Source organism: Palaemon carinicauda, chromosome 20, assembly GCF_036898095.1.
Source record: "Palaemon carinicauda isolate YSFRI2023 chromosome 20, ASM3689809v2, whole genome shotgun sequence".
Taxonomy (NCBI): domain Eukaryota; kingdom Metazoa; phylum Arthropoda; class Malacostraca; order Decapoda; family Palaemonidae; genus Palaemon; species Palaemon carinicauda.
The window spans coordinates 25,067,902-25,089,646 of record NC_090744.1 but is presented as its reverse complement, the minus strand read 5'-3'; the positions used below and the strand labels follow the sequence as shown (position 1 = coordinate 25,089,646).

The 21,745-nt window shown below is 39.8% G+C and overlaps 1 protein-coding gene across 2 annotated transcripts in view; it reads right to left on the bottom strand.

The window, feature by feature from the left end:
• Positions 1 to 21,745, bottom strand: part of LOC137660217 (exocyst complex component 3-like) — a 59,365-nt gene that overhangs the window by 12,395 nt on the left and 25,225 nt on the right. For both annotated transcript variants that reach the window (XM_068394934.1, XM_068394933.1), the window contains exons 5-14: positions 20,441 to 20,573; positions 12,893 to 13,014; positions 12,568 to 12,723; positions 11,698 to 11,823; positions 11,233 to 11,415; positions 9,267 to 9,439; positions 7,747 to 7,864; positions 2,880 to 3,041; positions 1,834 to 2,003; positions 945 to 1,074 (exon numbers count right to left, since the gene is read on the bottom strand). In XM_068394934.1, coding sequence (XP_068251035.1) covers positions 945 to 1,074; positions 1,834 to 2,003; positions 2,880 to 3,041; positions 7,747 to 7,864; positions 9,267 to 9,439; positions 11,233 to 11,415; positions 11,698 to 11,823; positions 12,568 to 12,723; positions 12,893 to 13,014; positions 20,441 to 20,573 — 1,473 coding nt within the window. The remainder of the gene's footprint in view (positions 1 to 944; positions 1,075 to 1,833; positions 2,004 to 2,879; positions 3,042 to 7,746; positions 7,865 to 9,266; positions 9,440 to 11,232; positions 11,416 to 11,697; positions 11,824 to 12,567; positions 12,724 to 12,892; positions 13,015 to 20,440; positions 20,574 to 21,745) is intronic.

The window sequence follows — 21,745 nt, the reverse complement described above, 5'->3', positions numbered from 1 at the left end:
ACTTCCGTCTAAGGGAAGGGTCGGCCATTTAAAAGTGAAAGAGAGTCCATACTCTCCTTGTCACCATAATTAAATCTATCCAAAACGAGTTCAAGTTTTGAGATGAAGATAAAACACCTGCATAGCGAAAGCTCAAAACTAGAAATGTGTACTTCACCAAAATATGTGAAAACCAATCCAGTAAGCAATAGCGAATTTAGTAGGTCTTGCCGGTGGCACGACAGAGAGAAAATTGGTTCTGTGTTTACATTGAGTACTGAGTACCTGCTCGACAGATGGCGCTGTTGATGTACACCCCCTACCTGCATAGCGATCGCTGGCGTATTTTGAACGTAGAGTTTTTCTGTCGGGCAGCAGAGCTGCAGCTTATATAATCACCGGCTAAGTTTAATATTGAAAAAGTATGTTTGCAGCATGAAGTGAGCACAGTTGCTACTCTACTCCCAACAGTGCAAACCAAATTAAAAACATTAACTACTGTACCTAATTACCATTTTAAAAAATTCATTTGACTAGTTATGGATATTTACAAGTTTAAAATTGGGTTATTGTACTAACTTTCACATATGTAAGGGCAACAAAAGAACTAAGTTTATAAAAAGATAAATTTGCCATAGCCTTGATACAATAAAACTAATTATTGCATAAAACAGGTCAGTAAAACATGGCTTTCACACTTGAGAATCAGCCCTGAAAACATATGTATTATTTGTTGCAATATAACTACTGTACTTTGAAAAAGAAAAAAAAAGAAAAAAAGTCAAGTGTGTTGGCTAAATGTTGTGGTTAAACTGCTAACATCTATATTTATTAAGTTCCATGTTATCAGTTTATAGAGCCAGTAAAAAAATAGAAACTGGTGTGGTTAAACTACTATCATTTACATTTATTGTATTCAAAGTTACTAGTTCATAGAGATAGTACAAAAAAAAAATGTCACTTACACTAATGATCCGATCGGCAACAACCTTTCTATCTTCCTGTGTTTTGAGGCCGATCCTTTTCTGAAGAATGGCTGTTGTGTATCGGACAGCTACAGTATTCAGTGATAGCTGTACTACATGATCAAAGTTCCTAAAAAATCAATGGCAATCTTAAGAGCTATTACTCAGAAGATATACCCCAATTTAATACACTACTGATATAAACCATAGCTTGCCAGCAGAAAATTACATTAACAGGAACATGGTATAATGGAATTAATGAAAAAGAAAATTTTAAGACTGAGTGACACTGACTTGAAATACTGTTGCCATGAGACAGATTGTCAAAGATACTTGATACTTGAGATACCCTTACTGAATAGGGGAAGTGAACATTTATGGACATAGTGCACATCCATGCTTGCATTCTCAGTGTTTTCCTTTATGAAAATGTATACTTTTTTTAGTACAAACTTGAAAGATACATATTTTTGTGGGATTCTATGCATTACTATTAAATAATAGAATACTGTATAATTGTAGAGTAGATATTGTTAGGCCAGAATGTTGGATTATTCCAGCATAGGATATAACTTATCTAGAAAATTACTAGGTTTGAACTGCAGAACTAGTAATGCTTTAACTTAACTTATAGCACAAGTATGTTTTTAAATGTTACAACTCCACATGACTACAACCTTAGCATCAATGTTATCTGTACTATAATTTCTTTTTCATCAATTACCTTACATCTCTTGTCACTTATCAATCCTGTCATTTTAAATTTCATTCTGCTCAAATTTTCTTTCATGAAAAAATCCTTCTAGTAAGGCTTATGAATCTATAAATAAGGACTTGGTGCTCACATTAAACTGCAGCACTGCATAATAATAATAATTACCATACTTACTTCTGGTGAAGATGGGAATAATCAGTGAAGTAGTCAGACAGTGTGAGGCAAATGGTGTCCATGGGTTCGGTATCATTCAGCCAACGAGGAGTCAGCAATGCTGAAAACTGCTCCTGCAGGTCAACCAAGGCTTCTTCCAGTAAATAGTCGCACATCAAGTCTCGTAACCTCTGAAAGAGGTTGTAAATTAAAGCAGGAAGAGACCCTTTAACAACATCAATGAATGATCTATTCTTGATTGCAACAACTCCAAAGAAAGAAACAAGTACTGTACACAAACAGTTAATAAAAATCTGTGAAAGAATTAATTATCCTTTACAATCCTCTATCAAATGTTACAAAGAAAAAATAGTAATAGATGACCATTTACTTAAATAAGCAAATCCGTACAGTAATGAATTCAAAATATCTTGTATTGTCAAAGAATAAAACTTAATTACTGTAAAAAAATAAACAAATGTACTGTACATAGTAAAGTTAAACAAATCATACTCTTATCCCTTGGCAAATTAATGGAAAGGATGAAGTTAGAAAAATGAGAATGGATTTAGATGAATAAACAAAATGCTGCCTTCAAATGACAATGTATTATAAAAACATGGGACTATTTAATATGGTTATTACCTCATAATTGTAGGATTCTAATGGTAATATTGCAAAAATTAACAGTCAATTAATACTTCTTACCTCAATTAATATTTTTTACCATAAGTTTACATTGTTTTTTTTACTAATTAGAAGTATTACATAGTGAAGTAAACAGTATGGAATATACTCAACAACAATTCACAAATCTCATACATTAGAAATGTATTTATGCAACAAGTATAAAAAGCAAAATTTACTCATAAAATGCACAAGACTTATTGAAAAGCTAAGTGCATAAACAGAACTAATGAATAAATCATTTTCCAAACATGAATGCACTCGTAATTAGGGTACATAATACCTTTGTTTCATTTGGAAAATACTTTATAACGTATGTGATTTTAGAATTAAAAGTATTCCCATATTATTACCTATGAACTGCAGAGAATTCACTTTACCTGATAAACCGTCAGAAGTGCGTCAAACTCTGTAGCAATCTTGCCATCATTCTGTTGGGATCCGCCAGGCTTCCAAAACTGCGACTTCACAGTAACAACAACATCTACAATTGCCTGGCAGCTGTTAGCCAAAGCAATTATGTATGTTGTGAAATACTGAATCTGTAAAAGACACACAAGTATGTTCAGTCTTTTTTATATCAAACCTAAATCTCATAATTTTGAATATACTGTATTTTCATTCATGATTCTATTTGTAAAACTCATATTTCAAAAAGCATACAGCATATGGCATCAAATACATTAGTTCTATAAGTTAAATGATACCAATTCTCTTAATACATAAGCAGATGTAGTTTTGAAATGTCTTCTCTCAACGAATATGCAGTGCAATTTCTGAATAGGCTCAAGGGAAAATTTTGAATATTGATTATTTTGAAAATTTATTCAATTTCCTTAAGTACTACAGCACTATACCCCATGGCCGCGGGGGCATAAAAACAATTAGAATAGCGCCAACGTTATCCCTGCGTGTCGTAAGAGGCGACTAAAAGAGACGGGACGAGGGGGCTGGGAACCGCCTCTCCTGTATAAAAATCCTACGAGGCATCAACAAAGAGATGGAGCTGGGGGGAGAGTGACTGCTCCCCGCACTCTAGTTTTGGGGTGTTTGAATGTGTGTGGATGTAGTACGATAGAGAGTAAAAGATGTGAGATTGGAAGTATGTTTAGAAGTAGAAGGATGGATGTATTGGCCTTGTGTGAGACAAAGATGAAAGGAAAGGGTGAAGTGATGTTTGGTGAAATGTCTGGTAGAGTGTCTGGGATTGAAAGGGGAAGAGCGAGAGAGGGTGTGGCTCTATTGCTGAGTGAATGGATGACAGGTAAAGTAGTGGAATGGAAGGAGATATCATCTAGGTTAATGTGGGTAAGGGTTAGGTTGGGTAGGGAATGTTGGGCGTTTGTCAGTGCGTATGGGCCAGGTAGTGAGAAAAGTGAAGAAGAGCGGAATGAGTTCTGGAATGAATTAACTAGGTGTGTAGAAGGACTGGGTAGAAGGAATTATGTAGTTGTCATGGGTGACTTAAATGCTAGAGTGGGCGCTGGAGAGGTAGAAGGTATCATTGGGAAGTATGGCGTACCAGGTGAAAATGAGAGTGGTGAGAGACTGGTAGATATGTGTGTTGAACAAGAGATGGTAATAAGTGCTAGCTTTTTTAAAAAGAAAGATGAAAATAAGTATACATGGGTAAGAGTGGCAATTGGAAGAGTAGTAGAAAGGGCATTAATGGATTATGTGTTGATAACTAAAAGAATGTTTGGAAGATTGAAAGACGTGCACGTGTTTAGGGGTATGGCTAACGGTATGTCTGACCATTTTGTGGTGGAAGGAAAATTAGTTGTAGCAAAAGAGTGGGGGAATAGAGTAGGTGGATGTAAAAGGGAGCTAGTGAGGGTTGAAGAGCTAATAAAACCGGGGGTAAAAAGTAAATATCAGGAAAGGTTGAAAATGGCATATGACGAGGTGAGAGTAAGAGAAACTGGTAATTTAGAGGAGGAGTGGAAGTTAGTAAAAAAAAATTTTGTTGGGATTGCAAGTGATGTATGTGGCAAGAAGGTTGTTGGAGGCAGCATGAGGAAGGGCAGTGAATGGTGGAATGAAGGAGTGAAGGTAAAAGTGGAAGAGAAAAAGAGGGCTTTTGAAGAATGGCTGCAGAGTAATAGTATAGAGAAGTATGAAAAATATAGAAAGAAAAATGTGGAAGTAAAGCGCAAGGTACGTGAGGCAAAGAGGGCAGCTGACCTGAGGTGGGGTCAGGGATTGGGTCAGTCATATGAAGAGAATAGGAAGAAGTTTTGGAAAGAAGTGAAGAGAGTAAGGAAGGCTGGCGCAAGAATTGAAGAGACAGTGAAAGATGGAAATGGAAGGTTGTTAAAAGGAGAGGAGGCAAGGAAAAGGTGGGCGGAATATTTTGAAAGTTTGCTGAATGTTGAGGATAATAGGGAGGCAGATATAATTGCTGTTCCAGGTGTTGAGGTGCCAGTGATGGGAGATGAGAATGAGAGAGAAATTACAATAGAGGAAGTGAGGAGAGCACTAGATGAAACGAGAGTAGGAAAAGCATCTAGTATGGATGGTGTGAAAGCCGAGATGTTGAAGGAAGGGGGTGTGACTGTACTTGAATGGTTGGTGAGATTGTTTAATATGTGTTTTGTGTTGTCAATGGTACCAGTAGATTGGGTTTGTGCATGTATTGTACCACTATATAAGGGTAAGGGAGATGTGCATGAGTGTTGTAATTCAAGAGGTATTAGTTTGTTGAGTGTAGTTGGAAAAGTGTATGGTAGAGTAATGATTAATAGGATTAAGGATAAAACAGAGAATGCAATCTTGGAAGTACAGGGTGGTTTTAGAAGAGGTAGGGGTTGTATGAATCAGATTTTTACAGTTAGGCAGATATGCGAGAAATATTTAGCAAAAGGTAAGGAGGTGTATGTTGCGTTTATGGATCTGGAGAAAGCATATGATAGAGTTGATAGGGAAGCAATGTGGAATGTGATGAGGTTATAGGGAGTTGGTGGAAGGTTGTTGCAAGCAGTGAAAAGTTTCTACAAAGGTAGTAAAGCATGTGTTAGAATAGGAAATGAAGTGAGTGATTGGTTTCCGGTGAGAATGGGGCTGAGACAGGGATGTGTGATGTCGCCGTGGTTGTTCAACTTGTATGTTGATGGAGTGCTGAGAGAGGTGAATGCTCGAGTGCTTGGACGAGGATTAAAACTGGTGGGCGAGAATGACCATGAATGGGAGGTAAATCAGTTGTTGTTTGCAGATGATACTGTACTGGTAGCAGACACAGAAGAGAAGCTTGACCGACTAATGACAGAATTTGGAAGGGTGTGTGAGAGAAGGAAGTTGAGAGTTAATGTGGGTAAGAGTAAGGTTATGAGATGTACGAGAAGGGAAGGTGGTGCAAGGTTGAATGTCATGTTGAATGGAGAGTTACTTGAGGAGGTGGATCAGTTTAAGTACTTGGGGTCTGTTGTTGCAGCAAATGGTGGAGTGGAAGCAGATGTCGTCAGAGAGTGAATGAAGGTTGCAAAGTGTTGGGGGCAGTTAAGGGAGTAGTAAAAAATAGAGGGTTGGGCATGAATGTAAAGAGAGTTCTATATGAGAAAGTGATTGTACCAACTGTGATGTATGGATCGGAGTTGTGGGGAATGAAAGGGATGGAGAGACAGATATTGAATGTGTTTGAGATGAAGTGTCTAAGGAGTATGGCTGGTGTATCTCGAGTAGATAGGGTTAGGAACGAAGTGGTGAGGGTGAGAACGGGTGTAAGAAATGAGTTAGCGGCTAGAGTGGATATGAATGTGTTGAGGTGGTTTGGCCATGTTGAGAGAATGGAAAATGGCTGTTTGCTAAAGAAGGTGATGAATGCAAGAGTTGATGGGAGAAGTACAAGAGGAAGGCCAAGGTTTGGGTGGATGGATGGTGTGAAGAAAGCTCTGGGTGATAGGAGGATAGATGTGAGAGAGGCAAGAGAGCGTGCTAGAAATAGGAATGAATGGCGAGCGATTGTGACGCGGTTCCAGTAGGCACTGCTGCTTCTTCCGGTGCCTTAGATGACCGCGGAGGTAGCAGAAGTAGGGGATTCAGCATTATGAAGCTTCATCTGTGGTGGATAATGTGGGAGGTTGGGCTGTGTCACCCTAGCAGTACCAGCTGAACTCGGTTGAGTCCCTGGTTAGGCTGGAGGAACGTAGAGAGTAGAGGTCCCCTTTTTTGTTTTGTTTCATTTGTTGATGTCGACTACCCCCCAAAATTGGGGGAAGTGCCTTTGGTATATGTATGTATGTACTACAGTACAGAAAGACCACAGCCCTATTTCTAAAATCTCCCAAGGGATGCGTCAAGGGATTCAAGTAAGACAAAAAGATACTATTGAATTAAGAACTTGCTGAAATAAAAACAGCGGTAACATCAACACCTTACTTTCTTTTCCGTCCCCAACTACTAAAACTGGTTTACTACTGTAAAGGAAGTTCATGATTGGCAGAGGCAAAGAACAATGACAATGCCCTAGAGACTGATCATATGATCATTACCCAAGCACCCTCTCCACCCAAGCTAGAACCAGGGCCAGATAATGGCTACTGATAACTCGGCTGGTAGACCCATAGGCTCCCCAAACCCCCATCCTTAACTGACAAGGATGGTGAGGTTGCAGACACTACAAGAAACTATCAAGCTTGAGTGGGACTCTAACCATAGTCCCGTAGATTGCCAGGTAAGGACGTTTCCAATTGGCCACCACAGCATTAGCTAGTAAAGATTACTACAGCATAACCAAGCCATCTATAAATTATGGAAAAAGGCTTTTTCCAGGGATATAATTTTCTTTAATGCAATATTTGTGGTAAAAAAAATGTCCCACCTAACTGTGGATAACCTTAATCTGCTGAAGCATATGACATTTAATGATATCCAACACACAGTAGACAGTAATGAAAGTTCTATCCAGTGTCCCATTAATGTCTATCCCCATAAATGGATAACTTGACGACAAAGAAACATGATGATGATTTTGAGTTTCCCTTACACTTAGAAAAAAATTTCTTGGTAATTGCTCCACATGCTTTCATTTCACTTCATTGTCAAACTTCAACATTCTTCAAGCTAATTCTCAAAACAGAAATCTTACTGAGTGGTCTCAATAAAGTACTTGACATGAGTGCAACAACATATGTGGTTAGTCAATTTTAACCATGTGGTAAAAAGGGTGTACTCATTTTAAATTCTACAAGCAAAGCAAACATGCATTTGGCATCCTTATACATACAAATAAATGAGTAAATAAAAGCAAACCTGCGATCTGTCGCTGTAATATGTTTCCTTGTAACGAGTAACACTTGCTCCATACTTAGTAGCAAAAATACGAACTTGAGCCAAGCTGGATATCAAGACTTGAACTTGTACTTCAGAACTATTAAATAAAGAAAATGCAAATAAATGTTTACATTATTACTGATATATCCCAAAGATAAGAAATTCATATATTAAACCTGATTCTGAATATTGTATAGTATTTTCTTATCGTTTAATTTTATAAATACAGTAAATGGTATTTGTATAATCTATTTTGTTACTACTAGTAATTTCTTTATCATTGAATAAGAGATGAACTACATAAACTTTTAAATAAGAACATTGCAGCTCGGAAATTATGTAGTCATATAATACTTTATTGCTTAAAATTAATTAAATATAACCACAATTCAAAGTTTAGCCATTTAGTATTGTACTTCTTAAACTGTAATGATGTTTTAACACTAACAATAATAATAAACTCTTCAATAACACTAAACTCTCAAAGGAAAAAATCATTCAGTGTCCCCAGCCTTCATGTAAATTTTTTTCAAACCAATATTGACTTTCTTTGCAGTTCTTGACAAATTCATTTTATTTTCTTTAGCTTCCTACCATACAAAATAAGGAGAGATAGAAAATTTGCTTTGAAAAGCAATGAATATGGATGTGGCAGGATGAAAACCTGTGAGAAGGACAAGGAAATTATCCTAAAAGGGGATACATGAAGACCAAGACTGGACAGGAGTTAAAAAAGACAGAGTAAAGGACGGGAGGGAATGGAAAGAACTTATTATACATCTACGTAATCCTAAACAGAAAGGCCGGAGAAAAAAATTATTTCACGATAATTTTTCAGACTAAGATGTAAAGCTAAATAATTTCCTTTTCTCATCAAATAGGTTTCATTACAAGCTCTGATTAATTACATAAAAACCCTTAACACAGTAAGATCTATTCCTGCCCACAAACAGAATTAATGTCTCAATATTACACAAAAGAACAGTAAATTTATTTAAATCGTTTTAGAAATGCAACAAGCCTACCAAGATGACCTAAACATTTGCTGAAAGCATAAGGAAAAATAACTTAATATAATTCTCAATAAAAAGAAATCATAAATACCACCAGTTATAAACCATAACACCCCCCTTTAAATGAGTTTAACCATAGTCTGTAAAGGCAACTCTTACTATTTCCATAACAACCATTTTAAATGAGTTTAACCATAGTCTGTAAAGGCAACGCTTACTATTTTCATAACTCCCCCTTTAAATGAGTTTAACCATAGTCTGTTAAGGCAACTCTTACTATTTTCATAACTAACTAAAAATTGACTAATAATATCTTATTCTTGTGTATCTCGTGTTCACTGAGCCTTTATTCAAAATAGAATTAAATTAAAATTCACAATATAAACAAAACATAAGCATGATAAAACCAGCATTAAAATCTCAACACAAAATCTAAACTGACCTATGTCACACCAGATGCATTACTTGCAGCTCTGTATTTCTCACCTGATCGTCGCTGCTACATCCAGATTCTGTTTAACCATATCATGTATAAGCTGTGGCAGTTCAGTTTTATAGTGAGAATCCGAGTCTTGCTGTGGAGGCTCGGATCTATACCATTCTTTCTCCTCCAGTTCAAGCGCTCTTGTCATCCAAGAGTCATAATTAGAATTGACATTCTGCAGAAATTATAATAAAGAGATGTAAATGAGATGGGAAAAGACTCTTGAATCTTTCAAAAAAATTTTCATCATGATATTAGGGCCAATAAAAAGTTGGTTAAGTTACATTGATACTTAATCATTATAAACATAAAGCAAATAAATAAATGATGAAGAAAACTTTACACAAATATTGGTATTTAATTTTTCATTTTAATGACCTTAGTGCTGGGATTCTTCAGGAATGTTTTGCGCAAAAGGAAGTTTCCCATCTTTACCTGATAGTTCTTACTGTTTCCAACATAAAAGATTTTGGCTTACAATTGCCTAGTCATTGCATAGGTTCTATGGCTACCAAGAATGTAAGCAATCTAATATAATTTTGGAGTTTTTCTTCTCTTGCTCAATAATTGGATCACAGAATTTTGTGTAGTGATTTTATTATTCTAGTTGGGTAGCTAAGTGTATCTAATGATCTTGTCAATAATATTCTGACACGAGGGTTTTCTCTACGAGTTCCGTTGGTTGTGTCAAATTGAGAGGAAGAAACTAGTCCTCTTCTCTCCTTATTCAGCGTATAATGTTCAGATTTGACTTTTAATATCTCGTTTTATTACTAGCGAGTGAAGTTTAACAAACTAAACCGTCAATTGTATTCATTTGCTTATATCTATATATCGTACAGTACAGTATATCATTTACCATAATGTTTAGGATTACTAAATGGTTGCTATTAAACACCACAGACATGTTTACCAATCATTCATAAACTCCTGACATTAAAAAGAACTTCTTCGAGCAACCAACAAGTTTTCAATGTTATGTTCTCATTTCATAGAACTTAGTAAATTTTGAATGGCCAATGAGTAAACGTAAATACCGAATGCCTAATTTTCTGTGTCGGTGATATTAGGGATAATGTTTCCTAGAAATCGGCTTTGTTGGAAACTTGGGCAAGTGAAATAACAGAATTTCAACATTATATTTAACACACTTTTTTATTTTGTTATTTCATGCTTCATATATTACAGGTGAATAACTATAATTTTCTTAAACTTTTAATCAAGTTTCTCACTTTCTCAACATTCATATTTAAAGGAAGTTTCTCATTTACTCCACAGTATTTAAACACTGTTCCCATTTTCTCAACATTTGTATTCAAAGAAATTTACCCATTTTCTCAGCATTTGTACATTAATCTTTACATTTCTGCAAATAACTCTTTACACTACAGTGTTAGGAACTGCTCCCTATGTTAGAAAAATGAAAATATTCTTGAATTTCCTAAACTTTGCAGAAATTGTGAAAACCTATCTTGCAAATCGTAATTAGAAAAATAGGAATCACAGATATTTCTGGGCTCCGACCCGTAGAAATGGTGCTTTAGGAGCATTTCACTGGGCGACACGGGTCTCTCGCCCAGAAATAGATTTTTCCTTCGTCAAAATCCCTTTTTGAAACAACCATGAAACTAATATCTTCATGAGAACTCCAAGAATTTAAAAATGTTGAATGATAAATCCCTTGGGTCTACCCATCATAAATCATACATACAACCTATCAATTTTACAAAATCAATCAAACATCTTAAAATGTAAATAATCAAATAAAAATTTGAATACAAAAGCTTGACAAAATATATATTACTACTAACCTGAAAAAATTTGTCTAAAAAAGCCATACCATCAATTACTAACATATATGTTGAACAGAATTTCCATTTAAACAAATAGACATAGTTATTTCCAGAATTCTTTAGAAGAACTTTATGGTAAAATATTAATGATAATCTTTATATAAAATATCCTTACCTGAAGGTATTTGGAAATGAGATCATCCAAGACCTTGTTCTCCAACAATGGTCCAAGTTTAGCAACATTTATATTGAGCGTAGGATGTCCCATCAATTCTTTTCCTCCGTAAACATTTAGAACCCAGGAAAGTAATGAAACATATTCATTGTCTTCTAGACCACCATCAACCAATTCTATAAGCTGTAATTATATAGGTGCTCTGTTAGATACCATTCAAAACTGTAAAATTAGGTTTTATTCATATTTCCTTCATGGCAAACACACAAGTTGAAAATTGAAAGACACAACTTAATCAAATTTAAAAATACTGTATCTAAATTACACAGTATGTACTATCATGCATGTATTAATTCAAATGAAAGACTTATTTACGTAAAGTCAGAAACAGGTAAGGTAATGGGAGCACTTATGAAAAATGTATACAGTATACAATTGTCTAAGCTTACACTGTACTTTACTTACATGTGATGCTAAACTTTTGTGATACATCTGCACATAGCGGTTTGTGATATCATAATGAGGAGGAAAACAAGGCACGCACAAAGACCTAATGACTTTCATGTCTTCAAGTAAAAGCAACCGGATGACCTGGAAAACGAGCAAATCAGGAAATTAACTGGACTTCAGAGAAATGTAATAGCTCTATAAAATATTTTAAGATGTCACTACTTCACAAAGAAGAATATTCACATATATATCTTTAGGAAAAGTTCTTTTCTATTTATTGGAGCTTATTTATAATGCCTTGTTTGGCACCAAATCACTCGTACTGCCTCTCTGGCTTCAATGAAATCCAAAGCCAATTGTACCAGAACCTTTAATATAATTGCTCAGTACCATTTGCAGATCTTCAACACCTAGTACAATCTTTCATCTTCTTATGACAATGTTCAATGAAGCTTTAAATATAGCATGAGTATTGCTTAACCCTTTTACCCCCAGGCTCTTTGTAAATTTCCAACCCTTAACCCCCAAGGGGTTATTTTTTTCCCAGCACATTTTGCTGTATATTTTTTTAAAATTGCTCTAACAAGTCTTAATTTTTGTCATAGAGAGATCAAGTTGGTCTCATTCTCTTGGAAAATGCCTGAATTTTTTCAAAAAATTATCAAAAATATGAAAAAAAAAAATTTTTAAAGCATTTTTTTGCAAGGACGCACCGGTACGTCCATGGGGGTAAAGAGGTGGGTTTTGTGAAACGTACCAGTACGTCCTTTGGGTGTAAAAAGGTTAATAACAATAGGTTAATTATAACAGTTTGATAGTTGTTTTCTCCATATACATGCAAAAAATATATTAAAGCAAAACAATGTTAGTATTGAATATACTGACCTCTAAATGTTTGATAAGCCAATTCTTACTTCCTTCTCTATCTTCAAACTGGTTGCCTTCAATGCGCTGTGCAACAGCATCTTCCAGTACGTTGAACGACTTCTCACGCCATTTTTTTGGACGACCAGGCGGTAGGAAACCAGACCCTTTTTGTCTCTGAAAGTGAATTGTACATTAATAGTCACAACAATGCTAAGCCTTTCTTGGGAATTATACTTCTCAGTTAATTCTTTTGATGAGAATATGCTTATGGGCAATGTACCTACTGTACATGAAAATCTGCTATTGATATATTTGTACTTTTAAAGGTATCATCAGGATATACCTGTAAGGCAAACTGGTCAGCACGTTCCTCCCGTTCAACAATCCTTAGTGCCGTTACAATCTGCGTTGGTTCTTTTCTTACAGTGTTAAGAGTTCTTTGCAAGATTATCCAAACCTGCTTCCCTGAAATTTTATAATTCAAAGCTTCAGTGGTCAAGAGCCATTGCATTCTCTAAGAAAAAAATCCAAATAATGTACTATACAGTACATGAAACATAGTACTGTACTACTACTATAAATAGAAAAACCTTATTTCATAACAACAATCATATCAAGAACAGTTTAAGAAAATGTTATTTTTATTAGTAAAATAAATTTTTGAATATACTTACCCGATAATCATGTAGCTGTCAACTCCGTTGCCCGACAGAATTCTATGGAGGGATACGCCAGCTATCACAATACTAGAAGGGGGTGTACTTACCAGCGCCACCTGTGGCCAGGTACTCAAGTACTTCTTGTTGACACCTCCTCAATTATTCCTCGGTCCACTGGTTCTCTATGGGGAGGAAGGGAGGGTCGATTAAATCATGATTATCGGGTAAGTATATTCAAAAATTTATTTTACTAATAAAAATAACATTTTTCAATATTAAACTTACCCGATAATCATGTAGCTGATTCACACCCAGGGGGGTGGGTGAAAACCAGTGTACAAGATTAAAGGATAGCTAAGTATCCCATATTTCATATAACAGTTATCTCAAATAACAATGAAATAATAAGTACCTGGTAAGGAAGTCGAATTGAACCGTTACTCTGCCTCTTTTTTAAGTTCGTCTTCCTTACTGAGCGCAGCGTTCCTCTTGGAGGCTGAATCAACCCAAAGGTGCTAAAGTATATAGGGTTGCAACCCCTACTAAAGGACCTCTACAAAACCTCTAACCCAGGCGCTTCTCAAGAATGAATAGACCACCCGCCAAATCAAAAGGATGCGGAAGGCTTCTTAGCCTACCGTAACAACCATAAAAACAACAATAAAAGCATTCAAGAGAAAGGTTAAAAAAGGTTATGGGATTAAGGGAATGTAGTGGCTGAGCCCTCACCTACTACTGCACTCGCTGCTACGAATGGTCCCAGGGTGTAGCAGTTCTCGTAAAGAGACTGGACATCTTTCAGATAAAATGATGCAAACACTGACTTGCTCCTCCAATAGGTTGCATCCATTATGCTCTGCAGAGAACGGTTTTTATTAAAGGCCATCGAAGTAGCTACGGCTCTTACTTCGTGGGTCCTTACCTTCAGCAATGCAAGGTCTTCCTCCTTTAAGTGAGAATGGGCTTCTCTAATCAGAAGCCTTATATAATACGAAAGCCCGTTCTTGGACATGGGCCTCGAAGGTTTCTTGATGGCACACCATAAGGCTTCTGACTGTCCTCGAATAGGTTTAGACCTCTTAAGATAATATTTGAGAGCTCTGACAGGGCAAAGAACTCTCTCTAGTTCGTTACCTACCATGTTGGAGAGGCTAGGTATTTCAAACGATCTCGGCCAAGGACGTGAAGGAAGTTCGTTCTTTGCTAGGAATCCGAGCTGAAAAGAACATGTTGCAGATTCGGTCGTGAAACCAATGTTCTTGCTGAAGGCATGAACCTCACTGACTCTCTTAGCTGTTGCAAGGCAGACGAGAAAAAGAGTCTTGAGGGTAAGGTTCTTGAAGGAAGCTGACTGGAGAGGTTCGAACCTAGATGACATAAGGAACCTTAAGACTACGTCTAGGTTCCAGCCTGGAGTGGATAGACGACGCTCTTTAGACGTCTCAAAAGACTTAAGAATGTCTTGAAGGTCCTTGTTGGAAGAAAGGTCCAAACCTCTGTGGCGGAGAACTGAAGCCAACATACTCCTATACCCTTTAATCGTAGGGGCTGAAAGGGATCTCTCATTCCTAAGATGTAGAAGGAAGTCAGCTATTTGGGTCACAGAGGTATTGGTAGAGGATATTGAATTGGCTCTACACCAGCTTCGGAAGACTTCCCACTTAGATTGGTAGACTCTACGAGTGGAAACCCTTCTTGCTCTGGCAATCGCACTGGCTGCCTCCTTCGAAAAGCCTCTAGCTCTAGCGAATCTTTCGACAGTCTGAAGGCAGTCAGCCGAAGAGCGTGGAGGTTTGGGTGCAACCTGTCTACGTGAGGTTGACGTAGAAGGTCCACTCTTAGAGGTAGAGTCCTGGGGATGTCGACTAGCCATTGAAGTACCTCTGTGAACCATTCTCTTGCAGGCCAAAGGGGAGCAACCAGCGTCAGCCGTGTCCCTTCGTGCGAGATGAATTTCTGCAGAACTTTGTTTATTATCTTGAACGGTGGGAATGCGTAAAGGTCGAGATGGGACCAGTTCAGTAGAAAAGCATCCACATGAACTGCTGCAGGGTCTGGAACAGGGGAACAGTACAGCGGAAGTCTCTTGGTTATGGAGGTGGCAAACAGATCTATGGTAGGTTGACCCCACAAGGTCCAAAGTCTGTTGCACACACTCTTGTGGAGGGTCCATTCCGTGGGAATGACCTGATCCCTTCTGCTTAGGCGATCTGCTGAGACGTTCATATTGCCCTGAATGAACCTCGTGACCAGAGTGAGGTTTAGACCTCTTGACCAAATGAGGAGGTCCCTTGCGATCTCGAATAGGCTCCTCGAATGGGTCCCTCCTTGCTTGGAGATGTAAGCCAAGGCTGTGGTGTTGTCTGAGTTCACCTCCACCACTTTGCCTAGCAGGAGGGACTTGAAGTTCAGCAGGGCTAAATGAACTGCTAGTAGCTCCTTGCAGTTGATGTGGAGCAATCGCTGTTCCTCGTTCCACGTTCCACGTTCCCGAGCATTCCCGTCCGTTCAAGGTCGCACCCCAGCCCGAGTCCGATGCATCTGAGAAGAGATGAAGATTGGGGGTCTGAATAGCCAACGATAGGCCCTCCCTGAGAAGGAGATTGTTCTTCCACCACAGGAGAGTGGTCTTCATCTCTTGGGTGATTGGGATAGAGACTGCTTCGAGAGTCGAACCCTTGTCCCAATGAGCTGCAAGATGGAATTGAAGAGGGCGGAGGTGGAGTCTCCCTAGCTCGACGAACAGGGCCAGTGATGAAAGAGTCCCTGTGAGACTCATCCACTGTCTCACCGAGCAACTGCTCCTCTTCAGCATGCTCATGATGCACTCTAGGGCTTGGCTTATTCTGGGGGCCGATGGAAAAGCCCGAAAATCCTGACTCCGAATCTCCATTCCCAGGTACACAATGGATTGGGAGGGAATGAGCTGAGACTTTTCTATGTTGACTAACAGACCCAGTTGTCTGATTAAGTCCAAAGTCCAGTTGAGATTCTCCAGACAGCGACGACTCGTGGAGGCTCTCAACAGCCAGTCGTCTAAGTAGAGGGAGGCTCTGATGTCCGATAAGTGTAGGAATTTTGCTATATTCCTCATCAGATGAGTGAACACCATAGGAGCTGTGCTTAGGCCAAAACACAGGGCTTGGAATTGGTAGACAACCTTTCCAAAAACGAATCTCAGGAAAGGTTGGGAGTCTGGATGAATAGGAACGTGAAAGTAGGCATCTTTCAAGTCCAACGAGACCATCCAGTCCTCCTGTCTGACCGCTGCTAGGACCGACTTCGTCGTCTCCATCGTGAACGTCTGCTTGGTGACATACGCGTTGAGCGCGCTGACGTCCAGCACCGGTCTCCAACCTCCTGTCTTCTTGGCCACAAGAAAGAGACGGTTGTAGAAGCCCGGGGATTGATGGTCCCGGACTATAACCACTGCCTTCTTCTGCACAAGTAGCGACACCTCCTGGTGCAATGCTAGCCTCTTGTCCTCTTCTTTGTAGTTGGGAGAGAGGTTGATGGGAGATGTGGTCAGAGGTGGTTTGAGGCAGAATGGAATCCTGTAACCGTCCCTCAGCCAACTGACAGACTGGGCGTCTGCACCTCTCTTCTCCCAGGCTCGCCAGAAGATCTTGAGTCTGGCTCCTACTGCTGTCTGGAGATGCGGAGAGTCAGTTTTTTCCTTTAGATGTCTTGGAGCCTTTCCTAGACTTGCTCCTGTAAGAGTCTGGACGGGAGCTTCCTCGGCTGGGGGCTCTACCACGAAAGGGCGGTATGAACCTCGTAGCAGGGGTATCAGCCACTGGGGAGCGATAAGTCTTTGGGACTGAGGTAGCAACCTTAGACTTACGAGCCGATGAGGCTACAAGATCGTGTGTGTCCTTTTGTATCAGGGCAGCAGACAAGTCCTTAACCAGCTCTTCGGGGAAGAGGAACTTCGAGAGCGGAGCAAAAAGGAGTTGTGACCTTTGACAAGGTGTAATGCTGGAGGAAAGGAAGGTACACAGCTGTTCCCTTTTCTTCAAAACCCCTGATACAAACATCGACACAAGCTCACCAGATCCATCCCTAATGGCCTTATCCATGCAGGACATTAATAGCATGGCAGAATCCTTGTCCGCAGGAGAGGTCTTCTTGCTGAGGGCCCCCAGGCACCAGTCTAGAAAGTTGAACATCTCAAATGCTCTAAATACTCCCTTCAGTAAGTGATCAAGGTCTGAGAAGGTCCAGCAAACCTTAGAGCGCCTCATTGCAGTTCTCCGAGGCGAGTCAACCAGACTTGAGAAGTCAGCCTGGGCAGAGGCAGGTATTCCCAAGCCTGGTGCTTCTCCTGTGGCATACCAAACGCTCGCTTTCGAAGTGAGCTTAGTCGGAGGGAACATGAAAGAAGTTTTGCCAAGGTGTTGCTTAGTCTGCAGCCACTCCCCTAAGATCCTTAACGCTCTCTTAGAGGACCTTGCTAGGACTAGCTTAGTATAGGTGGACTTAGCTTGTTGTATGCCCAGCGAAAACTCAGATGGCGGAGAGCGGGGAATAGCAGAGACAAAGTGGTCTGGGTAAACCTCCCTAAGCAGAGCCAAGACCTTACGAAAGTCAATAGACTGTGGAGAAGGCTTGGATTCATCCACGTCTGACGAGGGATCCAGGTGTGCCGCCTCATCATCAGACGCCTCATCACCAGAGTGTAGCGAAGAGATCGGACAAGAATGCTGAACAGCAGAGTCAGAACGAGTAGGAACAATATTAGTGGTTTCCTCTTCAAGTAACTGTTGAGGGAAAACCTGAGGCTCAGACTGCAAAGGCTGAATAAAAGACGAAGCAGAAGGAAGGCGCATGGGTGGAGGAGGCTGACTCCTAGCAAGAGTGGTTGAACCCAAGGGTTGCGCTTGCTGAGCGGTTGGCGGAAGCGGAGTAGCAAGTTCCTGTTCCTGTGGTGTGAGCGGAGCGTGATGAGGTAGAGGCTGCGCAGAACAAGGTAAATGTCTCGCAAGCTGAGGCTCCTGAGGCGCAAGGCTAAGGTGTAGTGGTGCTTGCCTTGTGGAGGGTTGAGCTCGCTGCAGCGAGAGCTGAGGAGACTGACTCATGGACGGGAGAGGTTGTTGTACCTCAACCGAGAGTTGCATCACTGGTGGAGCAGCAAGTGGAGGCGGAGGAAGAGAGGTATAATCCTCCTGATCCCATTGTAAAGGTTGCCTTAAAGAAGGCGGAGGCTGAATACCACTGGGAACAGCAAACTCAGAACGTGGCTCAACATCCTACGCCTGGCAGGTGGTACTGCGATCAGGCGGAGCGAGCGCAGGCGGAGCGAGCGCAGGCGGAGCGAGCGCAGGCGGAGGGAGTGTAGGCGGAGGCGGAGGCGCAACACTCTCAGCCCGACACTCACGCATCAAGTCCGAAAGCTGTGCTTGCATAGACTGTAGTAGAGTCCACTTGGGGTCGGCAGAAACTACAGTAGGCTGAGGTAAAGCCTTAACAGTCGAGCTCTGTTGTGGCAGAACCTTACTCCTCTTGGGCGGAGTGCAGTCGACAGATGACTGCGGCGAGTCAGAGCTGAGCCAATGACTGCAACCTGGCTGAGCACTCGCGGACTGGACTCTGCGTTTAAGTGGTCTCGAGACCTGAGACCAACGTTTCTTCCCTGACAGTTGATCAGCGGACGAGAAAAAGACGGGCTCAATCGTCTGCAGGTGGGAGTGACGGTCTTTGGAAGACACGCCCGCAACCACCGAGGATACTTCTGTGCGCCTAACAAGGCCTGCCGAACCCTTATGCCCTTCGACATTGCTTCTCCCCTGGGCTTGGGAGCTTGCAAGAGGTCCCGGACTGGGAGGACGACTGGCTCGCACAGAAGTATCCTCACGCACCACACTGGCACTGACACTAGCACTTGGCACTGCACTGACACTAGCACTCGTCACAGCACTGGCACTAATTCCACCCACTGCACTCTTGACCTTAAGTTCCTTGACTTCGGCCATCAGAGACTTATGATCACTTACCACTGACTCTACTTTATCGCCTAAGGCCTGAATGGCACGCAAAACAACAGACATATCAGGCGGAGGGCAAACAGTAGGTTCGGGGGTAGCCACTACAGGGGTAGGAAAAGGTAGGGGATCATGAGGTGAGGAAAAAAGTGAAGAGTGAGAAGAACTCCTCCTAACTCTACCTCTCTCTAACTTAGTTGAATATTTTAAAAGACGGACAAATTCCAGTTCCGAAAGTCCGGCGCATTCCTCACATCGATTTTCTAACTGACAGGGTCTGTCCCTACAGTCAGAACAAGCGGTGTGAGGATCTACCGAGGCCTTCGGAATACGCCTATTGCAAGACCTACATCGTCTATGGGAGGGGGCTTGCGAAATGTCAGACATCTTGAATCCAAAGAGTTAGCCAAAGGGGGTTCCAAAATCAAGCAAAGGATCGTTAACCGTTAATCAGGACTATATAAAAGCTATCTAGCTAATATAAGAAGGTTTCCAGTAAAGCGACAGCCGAAATCTGAGAGAATACTTCACCAATTAGCCGTGAAAATACTCGAAGATCATAAGCGTATCCCAGAACGTCTTGCCGGAAGCACGACAGAGGAATAATTGAGGAGGTGTCAACAAGAAGTACTTGAGTACCTGGCCACAGGTGGCGCTGGTAAGTACACCCCCTTCTAGTATTGTGATAGCTGGCGTATCCCTCCATAGAATTCTGTCGGGCAACGGAGTTGACAGCTACATGATTATCGGGTAAGTTTAATATTGAAAATTATATTTCCAGTGAATTCATAACGGTAAACTATTGCATAGAAAGAGAAAGGATGAAAAGAAGTAAAATAATATAGAATGAAATGTGGCTATGAGCACTACAAAGCAAACAAAGTACATTATTGAGAGCAGAACAGAGCTCCTGCTGATAGTCTCTCAAAGCAGATTGTGGGTAAAGTGAATTACTGAGCAAGGTACATACATCAAGGAAATTTGTTTCACATTTATCTGGTACTACTTTAGAATCATTTTACAGTAGATAAGACATTTTGTGGCTGATAGGTTTTAATGAATAGAAAAAATCAAGGTGAGTAGGCTAACCTTGAAGTTAGCATTGGCTGCATCTTAAAACCAAGTCCATAAGCTCAAGGTTACTTAACACACTTTTGGTGTCATTTACAATACAATATATAGTATTAATTGGTTATCTTTCAAACCTCAACTATAAATCTTCAACAAACAAAACATGGTAAATTTCCTCACCCAAATCTTCAGATAAATTCTGTACATCTGCAAAATATTCTTTTAGCATTCTTGTGTCATTAGGATTTTGATGTGGCAATTTGTGGAGTTCAAAAAGCAGATCGTCTCTGCTATTCTCAAGATCCATCAGACACTGAAAGATAAGATGATAAGTAACAGATGACCGCTAAACCCCAATTCACAATCCTGACTCATAGACTTAACGTCTCATCAGGAGAAAAGAATTATTCCCTCAAGATACAGCCCTTAAAATTAAAGGACCGAGCGATAAGTACTAAACAATGACACACAATTCATAAAAAATCAATCTTATTTTCCTTCCAGAGTTAAATTCTTTATGAATGGCTTTATGCATTTTATTTAAGAGTACAAAATTAAATGCAAATCAAATCATTTCCCACTTCTATTTGATTTCTAACATCTGCTTTAAAAACTTTTACTCATAAAACTGCAATAGGTCATCAGTTCTAAGGAGTATTTTCGATTTATTCATGCACAATGAAGGATCCATTAATATGCCCTATTTGCACAAGCCCTTATATCCAACTATAAAAAGACTATCCAAAATTATGGAGGCAAAAAAACTTTATACATATACTGTATTCATAAATTTTTCTACCAAATATCAATGTTCACAGACTACATATGAAGGATTTTTTACAAGGTTATTTACCTAAGAAATGAAGAATCATTGTAGAAAAAAATTTAAATAATTGTTATAACTACAGCATCCATCTTTTAAGATAATCTGTATTTTCTTAGCCATACAAACCCAAGTCCTTTAAATGGGAGATGATTAAGTGCATGTCCTGGAAGGGCCATCGAAACTCAACAATGATGTTGGTGAATGACAGCCAAGTGACGGTCCTAACCCCATCTGGTGTAGCCAAGGCACTCTTGTCCTTCAACCATAAGAAGGTTGGTGGGAGGTAGTCTGCTTGATCCAACTGGTGAATCTTCATCCCTCCATGGAAATATCACTTTGCTGGTCAGAGAAGGTGCAAGGAAAGAGGACTTCTGCAAACTCCTAACAAACATCACATAAGAGAAGTTGTTAAGGCCTGAGCCAATACAACTTGTACTAGGCCAGCTAAGAACAACCATATCTTTTTATGAACAGGAAGATTATACCAAGGGGGAGTGAATTTTCTCCAAAGGCAACTGTGAAAAGTAGGTTATTTGCTCGCCCTCTTTCCCTGTTTTATAAAGGAATGGATGGTAGCTTCTTATCAGATCAAGTCAGTAAGAAAAGACACTTCATTACAGTTTACCAGCAAACTTGCTTGGTCAAGCTTATACATGCCC